Raw genomic sequence first — 24350 nt, 5'->3', positions numbered from 1 at the left:
TGTTTTGGACCGCGGCGAACGTGGTTTCGGGGAGGGGGGGTGTTTGACAAGTGAGTGCATTATGCGACTGTGTGGGTGGGTGTGTGAGAAGCTGTCTGTGTGCATGTTTAGGTCTGGCTATGCATGAGTTTGTTTTATGCAGGGTGGAGCTGGAGCCGAGCCCGACCCCTGTGTGTTTTACCTGCATCTCAATGAAGCAAGAGGTGATTTACCCTTCTGCTGCAGCCACTTCTCTGTCTGTCTCTCTCTCCCTGTCAGTCCAGCAGACATTGATCTCTTTGCCAAGCAAGGTGACCGACAGTGTTTTCAGCTCTTCCAAACTCTCTGCTTTCCCTTTCATTTGTACCTGGGAAAGGCCTTGACCCCACACGTTGCCGCTATGTGTGTTGCCTTCTGCACATGGACCTCCCTTGTACAAAGCCCTGTTTGCATGTGTGTGTCAGTGCGTGTCTGTTTGAGTTGGAAAGTGGACGTGCATGTCGACGCTATGTGTCTACGTGTTTCTGACCCTGTGCCTAACCAGCTCTGTGTTTACTTTCATGAACAGGTGCATGCAGTTCTTTGCAGATTCACCCAGATGTACAGCAGTTTATTTAAACTGCTGTACATCTGGGAGTCTCTCCATACTTTGGTGCTTTTTAAGGTCTTCTCTGTGCTGCAGGTCTATAACTGGGAGCTGCTTCATACCCGAACGCGTCAGAGTTCATTTGGTGCCAGTGTGAATCGGATTACAGGGAAATGAATGGCTTTCATTGTTGCTTAAAGATGGATTGAGGGGCATTAAACATCCTTCTTTTGCCTCATTTCTCACTCTCAGAAGCAAAAAGGTTTTTTTTAGTTTTTTTTAGTGTGATTCATTACTCAGGTTTCCTTTATTCACCCTCATCGCTGCCGTGTCTTCATATAATGTCCACAGGTGTGCAGATCATGCATGCATATGTTTGCAAAAATATGCAAATACCCTGCTGTGGGACACCTATAAACACTGATGAATGTAAGCATGACCTAATGTAGGATTTTATTGTTTATGATACATCTAATTATATTCTAATGAAATTATTTGCAAAAAAAGAAGCCTAAATTTGGATAGTTTTATGAAGAATGGAGTAGAAATTAAATTATAGGAGATTACAAAATAGTTTGAAAAATATTATAACAATGTGAACTGCAGTGATTTCCTTTTTGTATTAAACTTTTCTTTGCATACAGTTTTTTTTTTGTATATGTTATTAAAATAATTAAGTTACGTCTCATTGTCAGCATATTTGAATGCATCGGTCTGTATCCATGGTTTAGTAAACGAGCTGGATAAAAACTGCTTGAATTTAAACCTTTTATTCAAATCTACTCCTGATGTTTAACTGATCAAAATATCCCTGCATTTAACACATTAAATACAAATAAAAAAATGAATATGAATAAAAATTAGCTCAGAATCACTTGATATTATTTTAGTAACATAACAGGTTGGTTTTGGGGAACTGTACGAGCACCTCATATTCATTATTCAGTCACAGCATTACCGGTTTTCTAAGCCGACTGAAATTACCCCTGACTTTTACAGTCATTGCCAGTTTTGGGAACCAGATAGCCATTACTTAATGTCGGAAATATGTTGTGTTTACATCAGTGTGCACTTCTGTTTCATCAAAAAAGTGTGTTAATGTTTCGTCCTGTTTTGTTTTTTGCAGGACGTCAAGAAAATTCCTCCATCTGTGATAGAGAGCTGTGCCCTCTCGGCCCCGCCACCCTGGAGTCTGAGGTAACTTGATGCTCATCTTTGACACTTTCAACAAAAACAACATCTTTAAAACATTTTTTGCTGTTTTTGATGCAAGGTGAAAATAAAATTTAAATTTAAATTTTAATGATTGGTGGCACTGGAGACTAAATCCTCCTGCAGATATAAACTAAATACAGACCATGTTCTTACTAAGATTTTAATGATACAGCTTTCAGTAGCCATTAAATATCCGCAGCAATAATTAGTTATTGTCCAAATTCTAGAGTTATACAAAAAGGTCTCAGGATTAATCTCCTTTACTCACAGGTTTCAGCACAAAACAAAATAGATTTAAAATGAAAAGAAATGCATCAAGTAAAACATTAATTATAAACAATAACCATACTAGAGAGCTGCTTATGCATTGTTTTAACTCCTGAAAGCTCTTTATGTTTTATTACATTATTGTAGAGAAGTAGAAAAGTTGAAAGCTACTATAATATTTCTGTTACCTGCTTTGTGCTCTTAATTGAAGCACTTTAAATACAGACAGGATCTCCTGATAAAAACTATTGAAACTTCAAATCTTTAGATCTGATCAGTATTTTGATAATCAATATTTCAGTTCATCTAAAAGGTTCATCTTTGCATCAGATATTAGGTAAAATGATTTGCTTTAACAAGGAAAGCAGACACCTGCTGATTATCATTATTTCTCACTTCACAACCAAACTCATCACTCTCTCACAGCATCCATTGCATGCGATGTTTGGCATCACTGTGTTGGGGCTCTGACAGTGCTGCTTGAATGACGGAGGGGTGACATGCACCGAACTCATGGGATGAGACCAAAACCTTTCACCTCTGTCTTGACCCCCTGACTTCCTGTGTCCCCCTCTGCTCACTCTGCAGAGACAGACACTATACAGTATTTTTGTTTTGTTTTGTTTTATTTCTGGCAGATACACAGATGGAGGGATGTGGGATTGATGGAGTGAGTGAGGGATAGCGAAGACTAGATTTTATACTGTGACACTTGTAGTAGGAAAACAGAGGCTATAAAAGCAAAAAAAAAGGAAGGATGGATGAAAGGAACTGAGAAAAACTTAAGACTGAAGGTAAGAAACTGTGGAAAGTGTGGCGCCTGCTTTTGAATGCAGACACACACGCCGGGACGAGAGGACAGAAGGAGGTTAGGAGGCGAGGTAAGGGAGGAACGCATGGCGGGAGGGCTCCTGGTCGTGGATGCAGACAGACAGGCAGGGAAACCAGAGGAAGGCGGTGACCTTCTCTGCTGCTGGAGGATCGAAGGCTTTATTTAAAGGCCTGGTCAATGCTGGGTGCTGCTGAGGTATCAGCCTCGCAGCCAGGCGACTCATCACCACTGTAATACAACTCTCTAATGCTAACCCCCCCTCCCACTCTCTCTCTCTCTCACACACACACACACACACACACACACACACACACACACACACACACATGCACAGGACGGGACACTCTCTGGACACCTCAGGTTTTACCCTGTACAATCAGGAGGCTGGACAGAGGAAACTACCGCATCAGCATCAGCTAATTTTACCATGCAGCAGGCAGCACACTCTACTTTCTTCATGTGCTCAGCATTGTGAAGCGCACGCCAGCTTTGCTTTTGACACACTCTCCATCACCGCCTGTTATTTTGCTCTTGACTGATAACGGCCGATGTGAACATTTTTAAATGTGAAAGCATGGCCGTAGCGTGGATGCAGGCGGGGAAAGAGTTAAAAGCTGACAGAATGCAGCCTGCTAAGGCAGGACTCGTGCATCTGTTGGTGTGAGCGGAGCACGTGTTTGCGTTTGCGCATGTGTGTGTGGCTGCAGCGCGAGGACACCTGCGTGCTTCAGCACTTTCTGGCTGTCGGGAGCTCTGAGGTCACAGGCAGAGGGAGTGGAGAGGGCACATTAGAGTAAGCTTCAGAGCCCCCACCCACACACCACGCCTCTGCCGTTTCTTCCCTCCCACCACTTCAACCCTCACTTTTCCTCCTTCTTCCCCCTGTTATCCCCTCTCCCCGTCATCCCTCCTCCTCTCCTCTTCCCGCTCACTCCGGCTCGCCTTCTCCTCATGGTGACGGGGTGAGTCAGCCACTCGGGGGGGAGGGGCCGCATAGGGGCAAGGTGCCTCTGTGGCTGACAGCAGGCAGGTCAGGTTTTTGTAGACATGGCAGAGGAGGAAGGACACGTGTGCACGCGGAAGCTTTAAGGTGCGAGTTTACGGTGAGGTAGTGAGCACATCTTTAAATGGACATATGGGGTGCATACGTAAAAACCCGAAAAGCTTTTGCAAAAGATGGTGGATATTACCAGTAAGGTTATAAAATAAGGTTGGCTGTTTATGAGAAAAATTAAATCGGTACATGGGCACAAAAAGTGATATGTTGTATCTCCTGATAACTATTCAATATTTTGCAGCACATATAGTAAAACCTGAAATCAAATCACCTTTTTCAGCTTCTCAGAAAACATTCTGGAGGAAATCTGTATTGAATTTTAAATTTAGATTAAGCACAACTTAATTTAAAGTTCAGGTGATTAACAGTGCAGTTCACTGTATGCCCCAACACTGAAGTGTCATTTATGAAACACTGAAGTTGTGTTGCACTCATTTGTCATCAGCAGCAAACTGGATTTTTTTTTTCCATCCACAGCTTGACACACTTCACTATCCTTCACTGCCTTGGATATATATAACTACTAGCTGCCTATAGTGAGACTCATTACAGTGTTAGAGTTTCGGTAGTGACACAGACGTCATCGCTCCATCCAGAAAATCCAAATGACAGTGAGGATATGAACAGGATGTATGCTCATTATTAGGCCTGGTCTGAAAAGAGAAGGGACCAAGTGGAACTGGGTCGGTGTTAGAAATAACAAAAAGACGAGAAATTTCACTCCGTGCAGTTGTAAAGACACACAAGACGAACACAGAATAGCCGTGTTTTAGATTCGGATTGTTTTTTCTAAAGCGTGTTTTTATTTCTAAGCCACAGATTAGATGCTACTTGATCAGGATAAAGTTTCACCCCCGAGCCAAACCTCTGAACATCAAGCCACTTTTCTTTTCAACTAACATTAATATATGAATTTTTTCTCCTTTGTTTCAGCTGTTTAAGCCTGATTTGTGTTGTTTTATTCAAACATAATTAGTTGTAAAGCTGTTACTGCTGCACGCATGTGTGTGTTTGTGTTTGAGCCTCAGAGCCACTGTTGTCCTCTGGTTGTTACTGTGTGTTCACAGCATGATTGAGAGTGGAACTTGCGATGAGCCGGAGGTTAGTGTGATATAATGTATTCCCCTGAATCACCGCAGCCAGCAGCCCAGGGCCTTCCTCTTGCCCGCAGCCTCCTTTTCCTTACACACACACCTTCCACACTCCCCTCGCATCACCGTCCTCTCCCTTTCTTCCCTGCGGTGACTACCCAGTGTTAGCTGCTTAGCACTGCACGCAGTGTCTAATTGAATTCCAACGCTTAGGCGTTAGCTCCTGATGCTATGTTAACACAGCACAATACTAACAATCCTCAGGACGTGTTCAACACTCTTCTTTTAATGAGAAAATTAGTGCTAAGCTCATTTTGGCAACACATGATTTATTCAAAGCTCCAAACTGTGTCTTCTGTATCCCCTAAAGGATCATTTTTATAGCCATCAGCAAATCAGCACTTCATATACACACATCGAGAACATGCAGAATATGTCTTGTGGATACGCCGCTGGTACACTTGTGTGTGCGTCTCCTCCTGCTTCTCATGCTTCCACTTGAGTGTATCCATTGTCGCTTATATAAATGTGTCTGCTGGTCTTTCTGCATCCATATTGCTGGCGATGCCGTCCATCCCCTTCACTGTTATTCCCTGGCTCTCAAACATTAGCTCTGGGCTTTAATGGCACATATTTCCTGGGCCCGGCTGAAACGGGATGCATCTTCTCCTTGTTAGCTTGATAAATAACCAGGCTGCTGCGAAAGTGCTGAATTTTAGCTTTCAGCCTCTATTTTCTGCTGGATGACATTAATTTTAAGTGCTGAGAAGGAGCTAACTAATACAGACAAATAAATAAGGAGGTGGGAGGGAAGGTGCAGAGGTGCTGGAGTCAGTGCTGTCCCTCCCTTCCCCCCCTTTACCTGTTTACACACAGGCATTCATAGACGCAATATGCAAACCTGCAAAAATATACCATACACACAAATGGTGCAAAGTCAAGCAAGCGCACACACTCGGTTTCTCAATAGGCGCCTCTGTTGTTGCCCAAACTGTAAAATCAGCTTGTCCTGTTATAAGCACAGCTCCGGCAAAGTCAAATGTTTGACATATTGGAAGCAGATAGTTGGTCAGTCAATCAGTAAGGAAGATTGGCTTCATTCATCTCTATTTATTATTTGCATTTCTTATTTTCTCTTTCAGTGTTACTGATTTTTTTTGCAATATGGTGGGAAAGCTCCATCTGGAGCACAATGATCTGGATTAAACTGTATTTATGTGTATTCAGAGACAACAAAGCAGAATAATTAAGTAGTAATTTTTTTTAATTTTCTTTTTTAGAAAAGACCCCCAAAAATGGTTTCTAGCTTTAGTAGTTGGTACCGATGAGTTTTAAACTGTATCTTTTTATATCCCCTCTTGCTCTCTCAATTCCCATTATTAATGGATTGATCTGTACTGTTTGTTTTCATGATTGTTCTCTTGACATACAGCTATACACCTCAGTGTCAGTTGAACCTTTGTTAGCTATACCTGGTTTGCTCCTGAGAAGGTTAGAATAAAAGGTTAAAGATGAATCTAGTCATGTTTTACTTTTATCCTGATGCCTGTCCATTTTTTCTTCTTTTTTTTGCCGTCCTTTATTCTTTATAATTATTTTTAGCATTACATTTCCAGTTTTGCAATTTATGATGCAAAACTTCACTTTTGGAAAAACACACAACACAGGCATGGCATAAAGGTGTTTTACACCTGATTTATAAACAAAAAGCAAAGAGACATCAACCAAACACATGAGCCAGAAAAGCTTTAACGTGCAAAATTATTCGCATGTATTATATGTTTATCTTAAATGTTTTACTAGGAGGTTTTTTTCCCCCCCAAAATCGGTTTAAGCTGAGCACACACACACACACACATACACACATGCACACACCATGAAGTGGCTGTGGCTTAGACACCTCATACATTATTTTAACAATGTATAGTGCAGTGAATAAAAAGGTCAGTGGTTGGGAACTAGCTTCATGTAACAATAAGATGCATGGACAGAGCGCTGCAGACCCTTCAGTCAGCATCTTGCAGCTGAGCGCTGTGAGGATGACACACATGCAAACTGGAGTGACAGATTCAACTCTAGGCTGTGTGTGTGTGTGTGTGTGTTCACCTAGTGTTGATGGGTGGCCACAATGAAACACTTTAAAACAATAAAGATGTGTGGGCTGTCAATGCTGATTGCACAAATTTCCCTTTTGCCCTTTGTATCACTTTGATAAATGTCTTTTATTATGGCATTTTAAAGCAAAAGAGGAGCAAAGATTTAGGGTTTTTTTAAATATATTTATTTATTTATTGTTAAGTGGTGCTTTTATTAGACCATTTCTATTTTTGTCACTATCAAAACACACTCTGTCCCTCTCTAGATGGCAATGCAAGCAGTGCATGTTTCTGTTTGCAACGCAGGGCCTAATCTTAAGGGTGTATTTATCACATGCTGTCATGTTGTGGTCACATGACCACACGAACCACTGCCAGCAATTAAGGCTGATAAATCACTCATTTACAGCGAGCGAAGGAGGGACAGAGTTGGGTAAAGCGGAAACAAGAGAGTGATAAGAGAGAGGCAGAGGAATAATGGATCGCCTGTACCACTTCACAGAGATTTTCCTCTTTCATTTCTTTAACAGCATTGAATGTTTTTGTGTTCGGGCGTTGTATAAACTCTTGCCAGTGAGGCTCATTGACTCATACAGGCAGAGACAAAGAGGCAGATGGTAGTTGTTTGTGGGGTTTACTGTAATTCTGACCTGACTGCACTGCTTTATTTATTTGTGTTCATGTGTGCAGCTGTGTGCATGCCTGCACGAGCAAATGCAATAGTGTCATGACAGAGAAAGAGATTCAGAGAGCACGAACGCAGAACTGTCAGTTCACCCATTTCGTTCACTGCTGATGGATTTCTTCCCAGCCTAAGCAGGAGACTAGCTACTCCAGGTACCAAACTATACTACAGCATGCTTTATTGTTGTCAGCGCATAAGTGGAAATTCTCTTATAGTTAAAACTTTGGCATGCTTTGATTTTTACATCTTTGTGACCTCACCTTATAGAAATTGTGCACATAAGCTCAAGCTTAGGTCTGTTCCTGGATGTGAATGTGCTCTAAGCTGCGTAGCATCTGTATAAGTTACATCAGAAAGTGTGTTTCAGCAGCAAGGGTCAGCGCTATGCTGACAGTCAGCCTGCGCACTCACTTGAAAAGGCTGATTAAAGATTCATGACAAAACAAAATAAAAGAAGAAACAGCCCTCTTTTAATGGGCTGAAGATAGGAGAGGAGAAGAAGAGAGGAGACAAGCTGTGGTTTCTCTGCCGACAGTCGGAGCTCTCATTCATTAAAGACAGCAATCGCTAACTGGCGATAAGTCTTTACAATGTGACCATTGAGAGTCAGTTGAGTCTGTCAGGTTTCCTGCTACAGAGTGAGTGTTGCAGCAGAAGATTAGGATTCAGCAGTTGCTGTGTGTGAGTGTGTGACTATGTTTTTGTTGTTTAAAGAGTTACAACTTTTTCAAATCAACTGCCTGTTTGTGTACTGTGCAGAAAGACCTCTATGGTATAGTGTGCGTTTGTGTGTATGTGTTAACGCTGCATTCAACAGAGGCAGGGAGGGCCCTGCTGTCTGTGGCTTTACCAGTAGAGTGATTCTGAAAGCTGGTTCCTGCGACAAAAGTAGCTCTTCTGGGGAGAAAAATAATCTGTGTACACATTAACTGTACCAGAATACAAAGTCAACACTGAGTGTGTGTTTGGGGGTGTGCGTGTGTTTGTACTTGTGCAGTAAGTAAAGTATTGCCAAAGACTGTGAAGCATACTAAAATCTTCCAAAGCAGAGGACAGATATGTGAGTCGCTTCATTCTCTTTGACTTGTTTTCTAGTTTTGGCAGAAATGCCTTTTAATATGTTTATATTACCGTGGTTTTATACCATAATGTTTGTGTGTGTGTGTGTGTGTGTGTGTGTGTGTGTGTGTTTTCAAATATATATTAATAAAATGACTGAACGTAGGTGGAAGGATTAGCATGTGCAGGGGATTTCTTGTGCTTTAAACACCAACATCCTCCACATTTCACATCATATACATATAAATCCACACACACACACGCACGCGCACACACTCGAGCATACTCGTGTGACATAGGAAGAGTGCTGACCGCTTTCTCACTCTCTTCGTCTTCCTCATCTGCTCTGGTTCAAGGTTGAGACACATTTGAGTACAAAAAGGGGAGGAGACGCAAGGGAAGGAGGAGCCAACGGGCTAGAGAGGCACAAGCACGCTCACTTTTGGCACGTTTGAACATATTGTCCTACCTATATAAACCACCACCTCTCCACTGCCCTCTTTTTACATTCAAACGCTACTATGTGAAAGTGCTAGTGACCTCTTTGTCTTCTCAGAGGTTATTTACCTCTTATATACCTCCGTGTGAAGTCTTAGAGGCGCTTTATTCATAATCAGTGCGTAATAAAGAAATAAATGAATGTAAGGGAAGTTCAAACTTGCATCTCTGACCGTGTTTCCCTGATCCAGATAGGTGCAGCAGTGTATCCTATACTGTATATTTTATGTGGTTTTATCTCGAGTGAATTAAAGGGCTTGTAAAGAGTGGAACGTTATTAGCGTCAGACCACCTGGGGTGAACATCTGCAGTCTCAAACGGCAGACCCAACATACATCACTGTTCCTCCTCTCCATATTCACTGTCAAATATGTGCACGCGCACACACACACACACACACACGCGCACACACACACGTGCGCACATGCACACAGCTCTCCTTTCAGATGACTCGTGTTTTGGTGACATACACATGCAGTTGCCCATTTCTGCAGCGATGCATGCTGTTTATTAAAGAACCTACACTGTCACAAGTTAAATGCATGTTCTGTGCCTCTCGTCAGCCAGAGGTCAAAGGTCAGCAGGTTCACGTCAGAGCCTAGCTCACAAATGGTCAAACTTTAGGTTCATTCGCGGAGCTCTGAAGCACTCTTCTGCGTTATTCTGCAGAGTGTTTGCATTAAACCTTTTTATTTGTTTATCTTATTTTTGTTGTGTTATTCCTACAGTAACTAATCTCCTTTGAATAATTAGATGTTCGTTTCATGTTCTATTAGGACTGTTTTTCTTCACGTCTCTGCTCGAACACTATATTTTCATCTTCAAAGTGAAAGCTAAAATAGGGCGATCATTGCAATTTAATTACTACAAATCCCTTTGTGAATTTGCTCTTGTGTTTGTTTACATGCATAGATTTGCCAGCTTCTGCACTTTTGTGCGCGTTTGTGTATGCTTCAGTGGATGCCTTTACGTTCCTGTGTCGTTCCGTATATGCCCCTTTATTTTTAGTGTGTGTGAGTGTGTGCAAATGAGGTCGCAGTGGGGTTTATTTAAATAGATATGATGGTGTTTTATTCCCAATCAGAGGAATCTCCTGTCGCATTTCAGTCTCTTCATAATAACCTCCAGCATTGCTCCACAACCCCCTGACACACATGCACATGTGCACATACACACACACACACACACACACACACAGTATTGCAGATGCTGCAGTTTTTTCTCTCTCTGGGGTAAAAGGCTTTGATAAATGAAAATAAATACTTTTCTTCATATGAGTAACAGGAGGGGAAAGAAGCAAATAGCTGAAATGACAGGAGGCCTCTGACAGTTTGATGCCTCAGTACAAGCAAATATATGACAAAGAAACATTTTCCAGAAGTGTGTATGAGTGTGTGTGACACACTGTGTGAGTGTGATGCAGTTGAGCACTAAAACACAGGTGCACCCCTTAGTCACTGAAATAAAAGAGAAAGGGAAAGTGATTCAGGGATGTGGGCCGAGGAGAAGGGAGATTCAGCAACTGGCATGTAGGCTGACATGTTAATTGAGTAACAGTAAGAGGGGAAAACACAGCACAACACATGATTTAGAGGAAACCGGTTCTCCTCTTCAGTTTGTTTCTCTCACTGCAAGGTCATGTAGGAGCCTCCCGATTTCTCTCTCTCCACCTTTGTTTCCCTCTGCTCCTCCGGACCTCATTTCATTCAACACTCCCGAACCTCCGACAGCTCCATAACTATAACTCTCTCCTCGCCGTCTTCTCCTCCTCTCTTCTCTTCATCCACAGCTAAATGACTCTGTCAGAAATAAAGAACGCTTATCTTATCTACTGCCTCCACTCTGCTGTCTCTTTCCCTGCCAGTGTCACACACAAAAATAGGCACACACAAAGAAAAAAATAACATCAAATGGGCAAAAAATAAAACAGCCAAAAAATTTTTAAATGCACTTTGAACAATTTTTAATATTTTATGAAGCATCTTAATTATTCCTCTGAGATGGAAGTTTCACTCTTGTTCAGCAGCATTCAGCTGGTTGCACTGACTCAGTTTTCACCCGCATGCCAGAAAGAAAGATTTACAGCCCACAGTGTGGCAGACAGGTAGATGGAGGCTTGACAGAGGACAGGTGTCCACTCATTCTGTTCTGCACAATGAGTGGAAACCCCACTCCAACACACACACACACACACACACACACACACACACACACACACACTCTTCCTCTTCTCCTGTCACTCCCTTCTTCTCTCTTCCCCGTGGTGTGGAGTAGAGAGAGGGATCTACAGCTATATGCAGCCTGTGGAGGGCTTACTGTCTGTTTTTGTCTTTGTGTGTGTGTGTGTGTGTGTGTGTGTGTGTGTGTGTGTGTGTGTGTGTGTGTGTGTGTAAGCCACCTACCAGCCACTCAGTAGGGGGCCACATAGGGCTGAGGATAGAAAGAAAGATGAGGGGGTGGGAAAGAGTGTGATAAGGATAAAACTCTCAGCAAGAACAAACACATGGTAACAAACAGAGAGAGAGAGAGAGACACACACACACACACACACACACACACACACACACACACACAGCTCAGCACGTGCTCCAGCAATCTGTTAGGTCTCCCTGAGCACTCCATCACTAATAGTCACGATACAGAGTGCAACATGGATTTTAATCAGCATGTATTGTGATGACTTTGCCTTTCTGTTGCCTAAAAATGCGCACACAGACACAAAGTTGGCCTACAAACAGTCTATAGTTCAGAGGGATCAAAGGTTATGAGTATGCATCGACTGGTGCGCACGTATGTCGAGGTTATGCATATGTTTATTGAACCTCGTCCAGTTCGGCCACCTTAGTCGAGTAAATTAGCTTCGTGTGCTCTATATTATTCAGGATCGTCCTTTGTTCGCTGTTCTGGGAGCTTGTGCAGCAAGAAAACGACAGAGGAAAGGAAAGAATGAAAGGGAACACGCTCGCACCAAACAAACAGCAGATAAGTCTGTATGCAAGGATGTGTGAGAGACGGAGAGATGAAAAGAGTGATAATTCCTCTGCTACCCTGAGGCCTCTTGCAGCCTCGCGGGCTCCCTATAGGTCCCCTGACACATGCCTGAGCAGAAAGCTGGGGCCCGCTAATTGGCCCCTGTGATAACACCAGAGACAAAGGTAAAGTGTGTGTGGAGACGTTTTCATATTACAGCAGTGCTGAAAGCTCACATTTTCTACAAGTAATACATTGTTGGTTTGTTATTCTGCTTTGAAGGGTGTTTGATTTGTAAGCTCTGAGTACATTTAAGATCTGCTAGCTTACTGAAGTCGGAAGGCACCGAACGACAATTAAAGCATATACACTAGTTCAAAGCGCAGCTCCAGCCTTTAAACGGCTTGTTTCTCTAATTGTTTCATTATCTCAGTATGCTTATTAAATGTGCGATAATTGTTAATTACCACATGAGGATTTGTAAAGGATTTGTCTTGAGTATCAAAACAAATTAATTAAACTGAACACATTTAAAACAACAGCAATGATAACAGCAGGTGCAGTGTTTGTGTGTCTGTGTGTGTCTGTGTTATTTTAGATGCTGCGCTTGTTTGTTTGAATCTCTGTTTAATTGAGATTCATAGGAGGAATTTAAATAAGATTCAAATGAGATTCATAGCTAAGTGTAGCAGCACAGGTAATATGCAGATTGGTTTAATGATGATTCAGTGTATCTTGCAGTCTAACGAGAGTTAGATTAGACCATTGGAAGACGTTGGCTGAAATCATTACTGTGGTTGGAGGGAAAAGCAGTGGAAGAAAAGGAACTGTTGTTAAAAGGCATTTAAATGTAAATGGAATTAAAGTAGTCTGAAAGGCAGATTTCTCAAAGATATTCTGTAATGTGATTTAGGGAAATCCATGCTTAAATACAGCGTGTGTCAGAAAGCAACAAAAAAGCAGTTTATATCTAAATGCCTTTAAAAACAAAAAGCAGTTTCAAAATGAATACAGTCTGTAAAAGAAAAAATAAGACTTGGATCATGTAAAATTTCAGGCTGTGAAGCTGTGCATGGTTTTTGTTTTGTTTTGTCTAAATTGTTGTCTGGGATAAATTCCTCTGGTTGTTTATCTGACAGCAAAGACACTGAAGGCTACTGTACATCTGATTTCATACACTTACCAGTTTAATCTGTGTAACATCCAGATGCTCACGACAGCTGGGACATTATAACTAAATAAAACGTGGCTCCTGAGCTTGCACATACAGGCATGCACACACGTCAACACTTATTCCTCGGTTGCCTTCCAGACATGCGCAACGAGTTGTTTCTTTTCCCTTCTCCTGCTGTACATACGCCTGGACAGATGTGCACTGCTGGATACTTTATATTTATCTATAGTGGGCTCACCATAATTAAATTGATGGGAAAAGGCGTTACTAGTGTGTGTGTGTGTGTGTGTGTGTGTGTGTAAAGGAATATATCTGACTCTGTGATCGGCACAAATACTCATAATTCTCTTCTATGGGATGTAATCAAATGCATTCACTATTATATATACGTAATCTTGAACTTTAATATAACAAATATCAAATGTATTGTATTAATTACTAAATTCATGATATTACACTGAGACAGTGTGACACTTGTGTGACCATTTTCACAAAGTAAACAGTATAATAACAAAAAAATATATAGATATTGACACCATTTGCTTATCTAAGTGTTCATTCTGGTTCATCTTGCTTGCTTAACCACAGATTTTAAATAGGAGGCTAATGCAAAAGAAGTAAGCACTTAGATGCTGAAGGACTAAATAAGGAAACAAGTATTCTGAGGGACTGGTTAAGGCACAGCAGTAGGCATGAGACTCTCTCTGCTGTACAACTGCAGTATTGATATATGCTGCAGAGCCTGAGCTTACCGTCCCACTTTATTTCAATTAGCTCACAGGAAGCAGGAAATAACCTGCAAATCAATTGTCATTTCTATGGGACTGGGGCTGGAGGCTGAGATTCACTTTGTCCACCAATAAAAGATGATGTAGCCGTGAAGAAGATTAAAGGGAATTTCCTCTTCACATACCCTCACGCCGTTGTACAGTATATCATTAGCGTGTGATGTTTAGTGCTTCAAGGTTGTTATGGTTTTTCTCTGAAGTGCGGAAATTATTTTTCATGGTACAGATTCTCTAAAATAGCCTGGCCTCCTCAAATAGTAAGTGATCTTTTACATAACCCAGAGTGCTACTCTACAGCCAAAACATGTTGCAAGTCAAAATGCAAATGTTGCTCGATTGCACTTTGGTCTTTTGAGCATCGTTAAGAAGATGTTTCAACACAGGACTTCTCCGGGGCCTGGGGGCCCAATTTAAAGAATGTATATAATAACCAGTGTTGGGCAAGTTATTTTGAAAAAGTGATTAATTTATAGTTACTAGTTACTTCTTCAAAAAAGTTACAGGATTCTAAAAGTAATTAATTACTGGAAAAGTAACTATTGCGTTACTTTTTTTTAAAAAAATGTAACCCTCTGGGGTCCAGGGTATAATTGGCCATTTTTCACTACTTTTGATTTTACCTCTACATTTCACTGTTAAAAACTATTTACTTTGCCTTGTTTGGTATCATCCTTTTCAGCACAACCTCGCGTGTCTGAATTTACAGTTATGTTTTCATTTTGACATACTGTATTAACAAAATTGTTCTAAAATCAGAAAAAAAACCCATAAATTCCAAGTAGAAAAGTTTTTTTACTGTAACAACCACAAACACATTTAATGAATCATATTTCATAACTTTAAATGCAAATATAAATTGCCAAATCATATGCACAAGTTTTGCAAACAAAGTTATTTGCAGCCACCTTTTACCCTTTTTTAAGTAACCATTTCAAACTATTTACAGAACAACCAGCTGTTCTGCATTCAATAAGATGCCACACAAATTATTTGTGCCACTCCAAAAAAATAATTTCTGACCACTATAAAGGAGAACATCACAGCCTGATACCTGCAGGTCGATCACTGCAGCAGGTGTATCACTCCTTTTTCTACCTGGAGACAGCAGTCGCCTCATTGTTCTGACACACAACACAAAACTATCCACAACACTACACACTAACTACACAAGACAACACATTAACTACACACTCCAAACACGCTAAACGTCACAAATCTCTCACATCTCAAAACTCGCTCTCTTTTTTTTCTGCTCTCTCTCTCTCGCCATCACTCCTAAAACTTCCCCCTCTTTCTAAACAACCAAATGTCATGTTGCCATATCATTGTTTTGATTGATCGACATGGTACATTTTTCCACCAACATGACAGGGCTGGGGGTTTTTTGCTCATAAGCAGAGAGTGCTTGCTAGCACTGTCCTTAGACAGTAAACGTGACAAAAGTATTCAGGAAAAACATGCATATATTGTTTATCATGACTCTGGTTTTACGTGGCCTATCAACACAATTTAAAAACTGGTTTATATCACCTTGTTGCTTTGTCATCTTGAAGTGGTCATGTGATTGGCTTACCACGACTACTTTATTCTTCCTCAGTCAAACAGCAGCACTCATGTGATTGTTTTGCCCCTGTGCTCGAAAGTGATCGTCGGGCAGAAAGTGATTGCCGCACACGGGAGCGCGCGCAGCTGCTTAAAGCTGTAGCGCCCAGATTACTTACAGCTACTTCCGTGCAACTGATATGAACGCAGCTTCAACCGTCTGTTTGTTGAAAAATAGTAACGCGACCACACAGCATTTTCTTGTTAGTAACGGTAACGGCGTTGTAACGATTGGAATAGTAATTAGTTAGATTAGTCGTTACTGAAAAAAGTAACGCCATTTGTAACGCTGTTATTCCCATCACTGATAATAACAATATGAAAGATTAAAGTGCTACTTTCAGTGCAACTCTTATTTTTACACTGCTCAGTGGAAGCTCTGACCACTTGCCTTCTTGTTTTTAAATTCACCGTAGACTTCAAACTTGCAGATGAAACCTCTCCTTTCTTGTCAAGGATTACCGCTGGTTGGAGTTGGGTTTCTATCTATGATCTGAGACCAAAAAGCAGAGTTTAGTGAAGAGTTTTATAGTGCCAAGCCCGAAGCCAGCTCATAAGGTGAGGAGTGTTGTGTTTTTTTAAGCAGTCACTGTGTTGTACATTGTGTATTTATCTATCTGACTGTCAACTTGCAGTTAGAGCCTTAGAATATTTGCACACCCCATAGGAGCTCCACCACTTATGGGGGTTATGCAAGTCTGTGGGTCATTCTCAGAGATGGGCAGTAATGTAATCCAATTACTTTTTTCAAGTAACAAGTAAAGTAAGAGATTACTATTGCAAAAAAGGTAATTAGATTACTGTTACTTTCCCAGCACTCTGCGTTACTGCGTTACTAAAACCGTGATTTTTTGATGATGTCTCATGACAGTGACGTAAGCAAGTGCAACGTTGGTGACAACAGCTGTGTGCAGATCAACAATGGATAATATATCGAGTGCGGGAGAGAGTATGAGCGTGCAGCGTTTAAAGCGTGGAAGTACTGACCTTATTTTAAGTTTGATTCCATAAAAAGTGACAAAAACATTAGCATCCGTTGTGCTTTGGAAGAAAACTTCTTTTTACAGTGAAAAAAACCCCCTAAACTTCCAAGCAAGCGCCGAGTGCGCTACGACGTAATGGGAAATTCACAGAGAAACTCGCGGATTCTTCACCTGCACCAGGGTAAACCTCCGCCTAGCCTACTCCTGCTTTACTGGTGAAAATAGAGCAAAAGGACCACTGAGTCTTTGACTTTATTTATTTTCTGCTGTGTTTTACTTGCATCTATTTGAAAGAGTGAGTGTAAACACAAAAAAAATTATTTTATGTGCTGGAATGTGCAGAAAATAGGTTTAAATATTAAACAAATTTCTTCCGGTCAGAGAATGTTGCATATAATTAAATTTTTGCTTGATGCATAAAGTTAAAAGATTAAAACTGATAAAACAAGTTTTAAAAAGAGACTTTTCCATTTGATTACATTTTGTATGATGGATTATGTAGAAAAAGTAGAATTGGGTTGTAAATAATGTTTTTAAAAAGTAACTAAGTAACTAATTACTACTGAAAATAAGTAATCAGTAAAGTAACAGGATTACCTTTCGGGAAGTAATCAGTAATTAGTTACTGATTACTTTTTTCAAGTAACTTGACCAACACTGCCCATTCTTGAAAGCGCAGCTGGAAGAGATCCAGCGCTGACCAGTGAGAGAACCTTGAAGGTGGAATTTAAAGTGGATGTGATTCGGTTTTTTGTTAATAGGCAGAGTTTTGAAACTTTATGATTGCACCTCTTCCCAGTGAGAAATGGCAAAGGGTTGAAAGTTGTTTTTTTCAACATGGGGTATTCAGTAGAAATACACCACTAACATTTCATCCCAGTAGCTTTCTCATTCATAAAAACATTTTTGTTTTTATGATATAAAGACAATCTATCTTTGTGATGGATAGTAGCGCTTACATTAAATCAGACTTGGAATCACACCACCAAATGAATGATGAATGCTGATGTGTGCTTTTAATGACCAAGCACAAAACTGTGCAGTGACAGAAAGCAGAGGAGCAGGAAACTGAATATGCTCCGTGAAACACACTGGAAAGCTTTTAGCGACGGAGGTGGGGAAAGGGAGGTCAGTATGGATTTGCAGCTGAGCAAGATATAGAAGGTTATATGGTGTATGATCATATCAGAAAACACAGTTATGTATGCACCCCACTTTACACCGTGTCACACACACAAACCAGAAAACACTGGGACGCACCACCGAGTGATTTGTTTCTGTTGTTGGTGCAGTGGACTGAAGCTATGGAGGTAGTAACTGTTTGATGGTAGGCTTTATGGAGACACTATATAATGCCTGTGACAGTTTATTCAGTGCATGTCAGGATGCGGGGATTTGTGACACTACAATGGTTGGAACACTCCTGCAGCCTTATGCACTTATGCACCCTCCATTCACAGCTCCAGTGGGAAAAATGAGGGAAGGATATGTGAATCTGTTTGCATGTTAAATGCTGTAGAACCGTGCGCTGTGCGATGCTGAAACAAGGCTGTATTTCTAAAATAAAACAAGCACTAAAGTCAGATGCTGTGGAAAATGACAGAAATATCTCTTATTTCATTTAAGTTTCTGATTTGAATGGAACATAATATCCATCCCTCTGACACACTCGAGTAGACACAAATGTCTGAAACAGTTTAAAGAGAGATTTTTTTCCTCTGCTTTTCAGCTCCAGTGGCAGGCGATTGCAAACCAGACAAGATCGTTAGACGGTACATTTTCTTTAGAGGAAAAAAAAACATCTCCCTTTTTTTTTTTTTTTTTTTTTTTGCACTAACTTTTTGTCCAGCTAGTTATTCCCAAAGGTCCATTAGCAGAGTTCTCATTGGTTCTACTCTTGGCTGGATGCTATTAGCCCTGTGATTGGGTATTGAATTAGCCTGCTGATTTTGTATTGAAGGAGTGAAGACTGATGAGAGGATTTGGCTAAGCTTTCTTTTCTAAACCTCATTACTCACACTCAAAGAGAGCAGAACTGGAAGACACACACAGAGACACACACACCACTCACAAAGACATGTACACACAGAGGTTTCTTTCCTACTTAAATTCACGCTTTTCTATCGAAGCTTTAACAGTTTAAACCACGGCCTGCTCTCTGTTGCCTCCAGGTAGAGGAGGATTTCTTTTTTTCAAAAATACACCTGCATTGCTTTCTAAACTCACCTTTCACATCTGCTGTAGATAAAACAGAGTCAAAACCACCAAACTAATGTGTCGTGCATGTATGAGCAAGTGCTGCAGAGGCTCGAGACACTGGGAGACAACCTGTCTGCACTGAAAAGAAAGCCTTCAACGGCCCAAGAGAGTGCTGCATCCAATTGGAGGCTGCTAAGGAGAGCGATGTGTGAAAGACTTTGTGCTGATTTATGCTGTGTTTCATCCCACAATAAAGATTATGGATGATGATATTGATTTAGCCGGGGCTATGGCCATGACTGGACTCGGGCTCTCAGGTTGGAAAGAAGAGAGAATTTAGCTCATTAACATTCTCAGACATAGTGAGGAAGCCTTCTGTCGGTGATTGTGTGCAGATGAATGTCTGTGTCTGTGTGTGTGCACGAGACTTAGATCATCCTCTGTATTAGCGGCACGACTCTTCCCTCCTTTAGTGTTTGTGAAAGTGATGAACCCCATCCTGTCCTCCTCTTTCCTGAGCCCGAGAGTGAGCAGCAGGCGTTCCCAGTAGCACGGCGCAGCAAACCAGGAGGGAGGGATGAAGTTATTGACTCCACTTTGATTTAACCTCTCCTGCCTGATCCTCAGAAGCTCGCAGACACATGCAGATTTGGGAATTCTCAGAATACCAGCTGCCTTCTAAGAGATGAGCATGTTAAAGATGCCATTCAGAATATACTACTGGCTTCAGATCCTTTTTATTTTGATGAAAGTGGCTATACCACAGTGTAGAAATCAAGACACTGCTTTGAAAAATTTACAAGTATACACGTTTGTAGCTAATAATCAAAAGTGGCAATGCTTTATTGTGCAAATTCTTTTAATTTATAACATTTTACTTTGTTGACAAATGCATAAATAAATGTTTATATTTACTTACAATTACATTATGTTTACTTAGTCATTCAGAAAGTGTTTAGGATGTCACCATTTCAGAAGTTATATTATTTATAGCGATGGGGAAGTCACCTCAAATATAGACTCAGTTACCTGTTTTATTGCTTTGCAGTGAAACAAAATCCTTGAAATATCTGTTTCATTACTTTTGTTAGGTTGATGTTTAACAACTCCAAAGCCTCCGTTGTTATGTTGTAAAAATAGAAAACACTATATTACAGTACATCCAGGTCAGGGTAGCGACAAGCAGGGGTTAAAATGGGCCAGAATGGGCACCTCCAGTTAATGAGCAATTAAATAAGGAACACGCTCCATTCTCTCTCTTTTTAAGCAATTATTTTTCCCATGCTGCACTGCTACAGCTGATCTCATCTGCCAAATCCCATTTTAAACCCCTGGAAATAGGCTAATACAGACTGGTTTCAAGTTGAAGGAAAACCAACACAAAGTGGACACTGTCAAACAGCCAGTGCAGCAAGTCTGTACTGCAGGGATGAAAACCTTCCAGAAGGCATTCGCTCATTTGCTGTGGTAGTAGAAAAGCCATAAAGTTTTTTGTTGAAAAACGTGCTGGGGGACTAGAGAAGCAGAAAGTAACTGAAGCAAGTGCTCTTGAGCAAATTAGCTTGTACAAGTCTGGTGTAAACGTGTTTCGTAACTTGCACATATATACTGTACACTATGCTTGTAAGTATGTATGTTTCTCTGCACGTGTTGGCTCGGCTAAATGCTTCTGCACAGTGCTTAAATATCCGCAATTTGAGACCATTTCAGACTGAAACAACAGCTAATAATTAGGAGTAATATCACTGAGTGCTGCTATGCTGAACACTGTTAGAGTTGTTGAACAGGACAATGGCGCCAAAGTGCACTTCTCTTTAATTAATTACCCGCTTTTGTTTCTGGAGGCAATACACAAACACACACACATGCACACACATGCACAGACACTCAGAAAGAGGCAAGAGTTTGGTTTTTAGAGGAAAAAGGAGGAAACGAGGGAGAGAGGAAGAGGGTAATATCAGCAGGCTATCTATCCTCTCTTCCACTGTGCATCCCAATCCTCTTTGGAAATAACAAATGCATAAAGGAGCCACAACACAAATATATCTGCCTGGCTCAGATAGATAGTGCTATGCTAGAGTTTAATACCCTTATGTAAACCAGTAACAATCAAGCCCTAACACACACCCCCACATCACCACTAAGGGGACAATAAGGAACACGCTCCATTCTCTCTCTCCAGATATGAACAGTGAGGAGTGATTGTGTGTGTGTGTGTGTGTGTTTGTGTGTAAGAAAGAGAGAGAGAGCGAGAGACCAAGCTGGGTTTTTTTTTCCTTCAGCAGATAGTGAACAATGCCGTAGCCCAGATTGGTTGGCTCCCCGATGCTTCTTGTGGTGGTTGTTGTTTCAGAAGCAGAGTGATATACGCCCTGACCTCAGAGACCACAGCACGTCTGAAACTCTATTTCATTCATCCCTCACCATCCACTCTTTTGATATCTCACTTTATCCCTCTGTGCCAATTTGTTTTTATACTTTGCCTCCTCTCTCATCCTCCTGCTTCTCCCTCTCTCTTTTTTTTTTCCTCCTCGCTAAAACTGACAATTCAGTAGACAAAGAGAGGAGTGACGCTAAAACCGAGGAGCCCATTTGTCTAAAAATGTTGCACTGACAAGCAATCTAAACCAAGGAAAATACTTGAGGACTTACACATTTATCAAATTAATTTGTGTAAAATATACTGCACCTATGGCAGGTTTACTTACTTTGGGATGCTCGTGGAGGGGAAAAAAAAGTGATCTGACAACTGTAATATATCTTGACTTCCTAAATAAAATATGAGACAATTTTGCATCATTTCCTGACAACTCACATGCACATTTTGACCAAGAGGGAGAAAAACAACACAGTGTCTCTAGAGGTGGATCAATATGATTAGTATGCCACGCATGTATGTGTGAGTCTAAGTGTGTGAGTGGGGGGTGGTATAGACAGGACTTACAATAGCAAAGGTTAATATCATATATCAACTGCCATCTGCATACAGCTCCGAGGGAGAAAAACACTCTTTGTCTCTCTGCTTGTAGGGTTGATCACTCTAGGATTATATGCCGGTTGACATTTCACACTTGAAAAATTTGGACAGTTTCTTGTAGGGCTGTGGAGAGGGCAGCCATCGCAGTTCTGCAGTTTAATGCCACGTATTGTCCAAGAAAAAGTCATTGTTAACTCATTTGTTAACACTGTTCCTAACAACCATTTTTGGCAGACTAAGAGCTAAAGGAAACTACTTTTCTTGTATTGCATTATCAAAACTTTGCAGAGGCTTTCTAATGCTTGCAGCCTCTGCATACAATCAAAGCATTTTCTACAGTTTCTGTCAAACAATAACAAGTTGCAGTGCGCAACTGGCCGTGGTCTCAAAGATGTAAAGAATCTCTCTTTTCACTGCAAGCTCAGCGAGACATGAGCAACATCTGTAAGCCAAGCACACGCCGAAAGTGAAACCCAATGCAGACGCAGACAGACAGAGAAGTCTGGATCGCATATATGTGTGTGCGCGCATTGCCGTTAATGTGTCTGCATGTGTGAAAGCATGCCTTGAAGTTTTCCCTGATCGTCAGCCTTAATGCTGCACTCCCTTGCCATATAGGACCCTGCTAGGAAACCATCAAATATTTATACAACATTATCCACGATCCTATAGGCTGTAAGTACAGCAAACACTCTGCTGACTTTCTGTAGCATTACATATGTTCGGTATTCAAGCTCCGGCCTTGGTTTGGAGCCGTTACAGATTCACTTTGGCTTTCATCCACCACCAGGTTTTCTTCGGGGACCCTTGGCTGGTTATGCTGAGGACCCACTGGGTAAATTACACAGTGACAGTCACAAATACAGTTTATAGCTCTCACTGCTGGATTTGTGACAGCTTTTTTTTCTTTTTTGATCTAGTGATTCAAAAACAGGATGGCTGAGAAATAAAGAGGGACAAAGCGAGAGCGTATTAATTCTACATCCCAGACGCTGAATGGCTGCTGCTATTCTGAAGGTTGTTTTATGGAGCAGAAACAGCCACATCTTTGTGTTGTTTTCTCCTTGATTGATTGCAGTGGCCCGAGGCTCCTCGGAGCACGCTGGATTTTGTCTGAGTATTTACTAGAATGTTGGGAGGATAAAAATCACAACCCTAGACATCACACTACAGAGGCAGAGTGGCAAATACAAACAAACAGAGAGGCAGAGGAAGCCCACACAGACAGATAAAGGGGAGCGCAGGAGAAAAGATGCAACATACGGCGCACTTGCAGCACGTGTCGCTGCAAGCATCCTGCTTCTGTTCTGTGATTAAAGAAATTTAGAGCACTTTTCTTTAAACCATTAGTTCAGAAAGCTATTACCGGTAAATATATCCGTCTTCAAATAATATATGAATCATGCTTTCCTGAAATTGAACCATTTGCAAATAAATTAGATTTAAAGGCCTCGTTGTTCACAGCAAGTATCTATAGCTGGAGAATTACAACCTATGACTTTATCAGGTGGTGGAGCATTTTGATCCGTGGCCCCGCCAGAAGCATCAGTGGGCCAGTTGCTGTACTGTAAGTTACCCCGTTGTGTTATTAGTGCGTTTGCGAAATAGTGAATTCGTAGAACTCCAGAGGTCAAAAGGTGATGCCGAATGCCAGCCACAACAGCAATGAGGGGGGCCGTCTGATTTCAGTCAACGATCTGTGCTGATTGTTGAGTCTAAATGAAAGGACAGTTATTTCAGCAACACAAAAGAACCATAAATGTCAGCAGAAGCATAAAAGAAACCTTATATTTGTGACTAACAAACCACAGCTTACCTTTCATCATCTTCTTTGATCTTTTTCCCATTTACCAGGTCAACAGTGTTTGTTATCTTCAAGTTCTTCTATGCAGATAAAAAAAATGCTGTGACAGTCACAGTGCTTTCAAATAGGTGCATCTAGAAGACGCTGGGAGAATATATGTGACAAACATGCATTATAAAATATAAATAGAAGATGGAAAAGATGTTTATTTTAACCAGGACAACTGTACTTACTTTCAAATATAAGAAATGTAGGATTATTCCATCCATATTCACTCAGATTGACTCATCATTGACACTCATTATAAACATCTTCTGGAAATTTCATGTTTTATGTTTCGTGACAATTACAGACATGCAAAATTCTCCACGACAGCTCAGGCTGATACGCCAACACTTATTCTACATCCAGTTGGTTTCTGTGTGCATATACAGTAGGTGATGAAAGAGGGAGGTGGCCTGTTGGAGCTAAACTGGCACTCAGTGTGC

The 24350-nt window shown here is 41.0% G+C and overlaps 1 protein-coding gene across 1 annotated transcript in view; it reads left to right on the top strand.

Moving 5' to 3' along the window:
• mafb (MAF bZIP transcription factor b) overlaps positions 1–24350 on the top strand; it is a 47005-nt gene that overhangs the window by 6532 nt on the left and 16123 nt on the right. The window contains exon 2 of the mRNA XM_085461578.1: positions 1692–1762. Within this exon, the coding sequence (XP_085317704.1) occupies positions 1692–1719 (28 nt within the window). The 3' untranslated portion in view covers positions 1720–1762. The remainder of the gene's footprint in view (positions 1–1691; positions 1763–24350) is intronic.

Source organism: Copadichromis virginalis, linkage group LG7 (assembly GCF_057382275.1).
Source record: "Copadichromis virginalis isolate Kocher_CV1m ecotype Utaka linkage group LG7, C_Virginalis_male_GT1.1, whole genome shotgun sequence".
In the NCBI taxonomy this organism is placed as follows: Eukaryota; Metazoa; Chordata; class Actinopteri; order Cichliformes; family Cichlidae; genus Copadichromis; species Copadichromis virginalis.
Note: the sequence above shows the minus strand (reverse complement) of the source record. Positions and strands in the feature narration are given on the sequence as shown.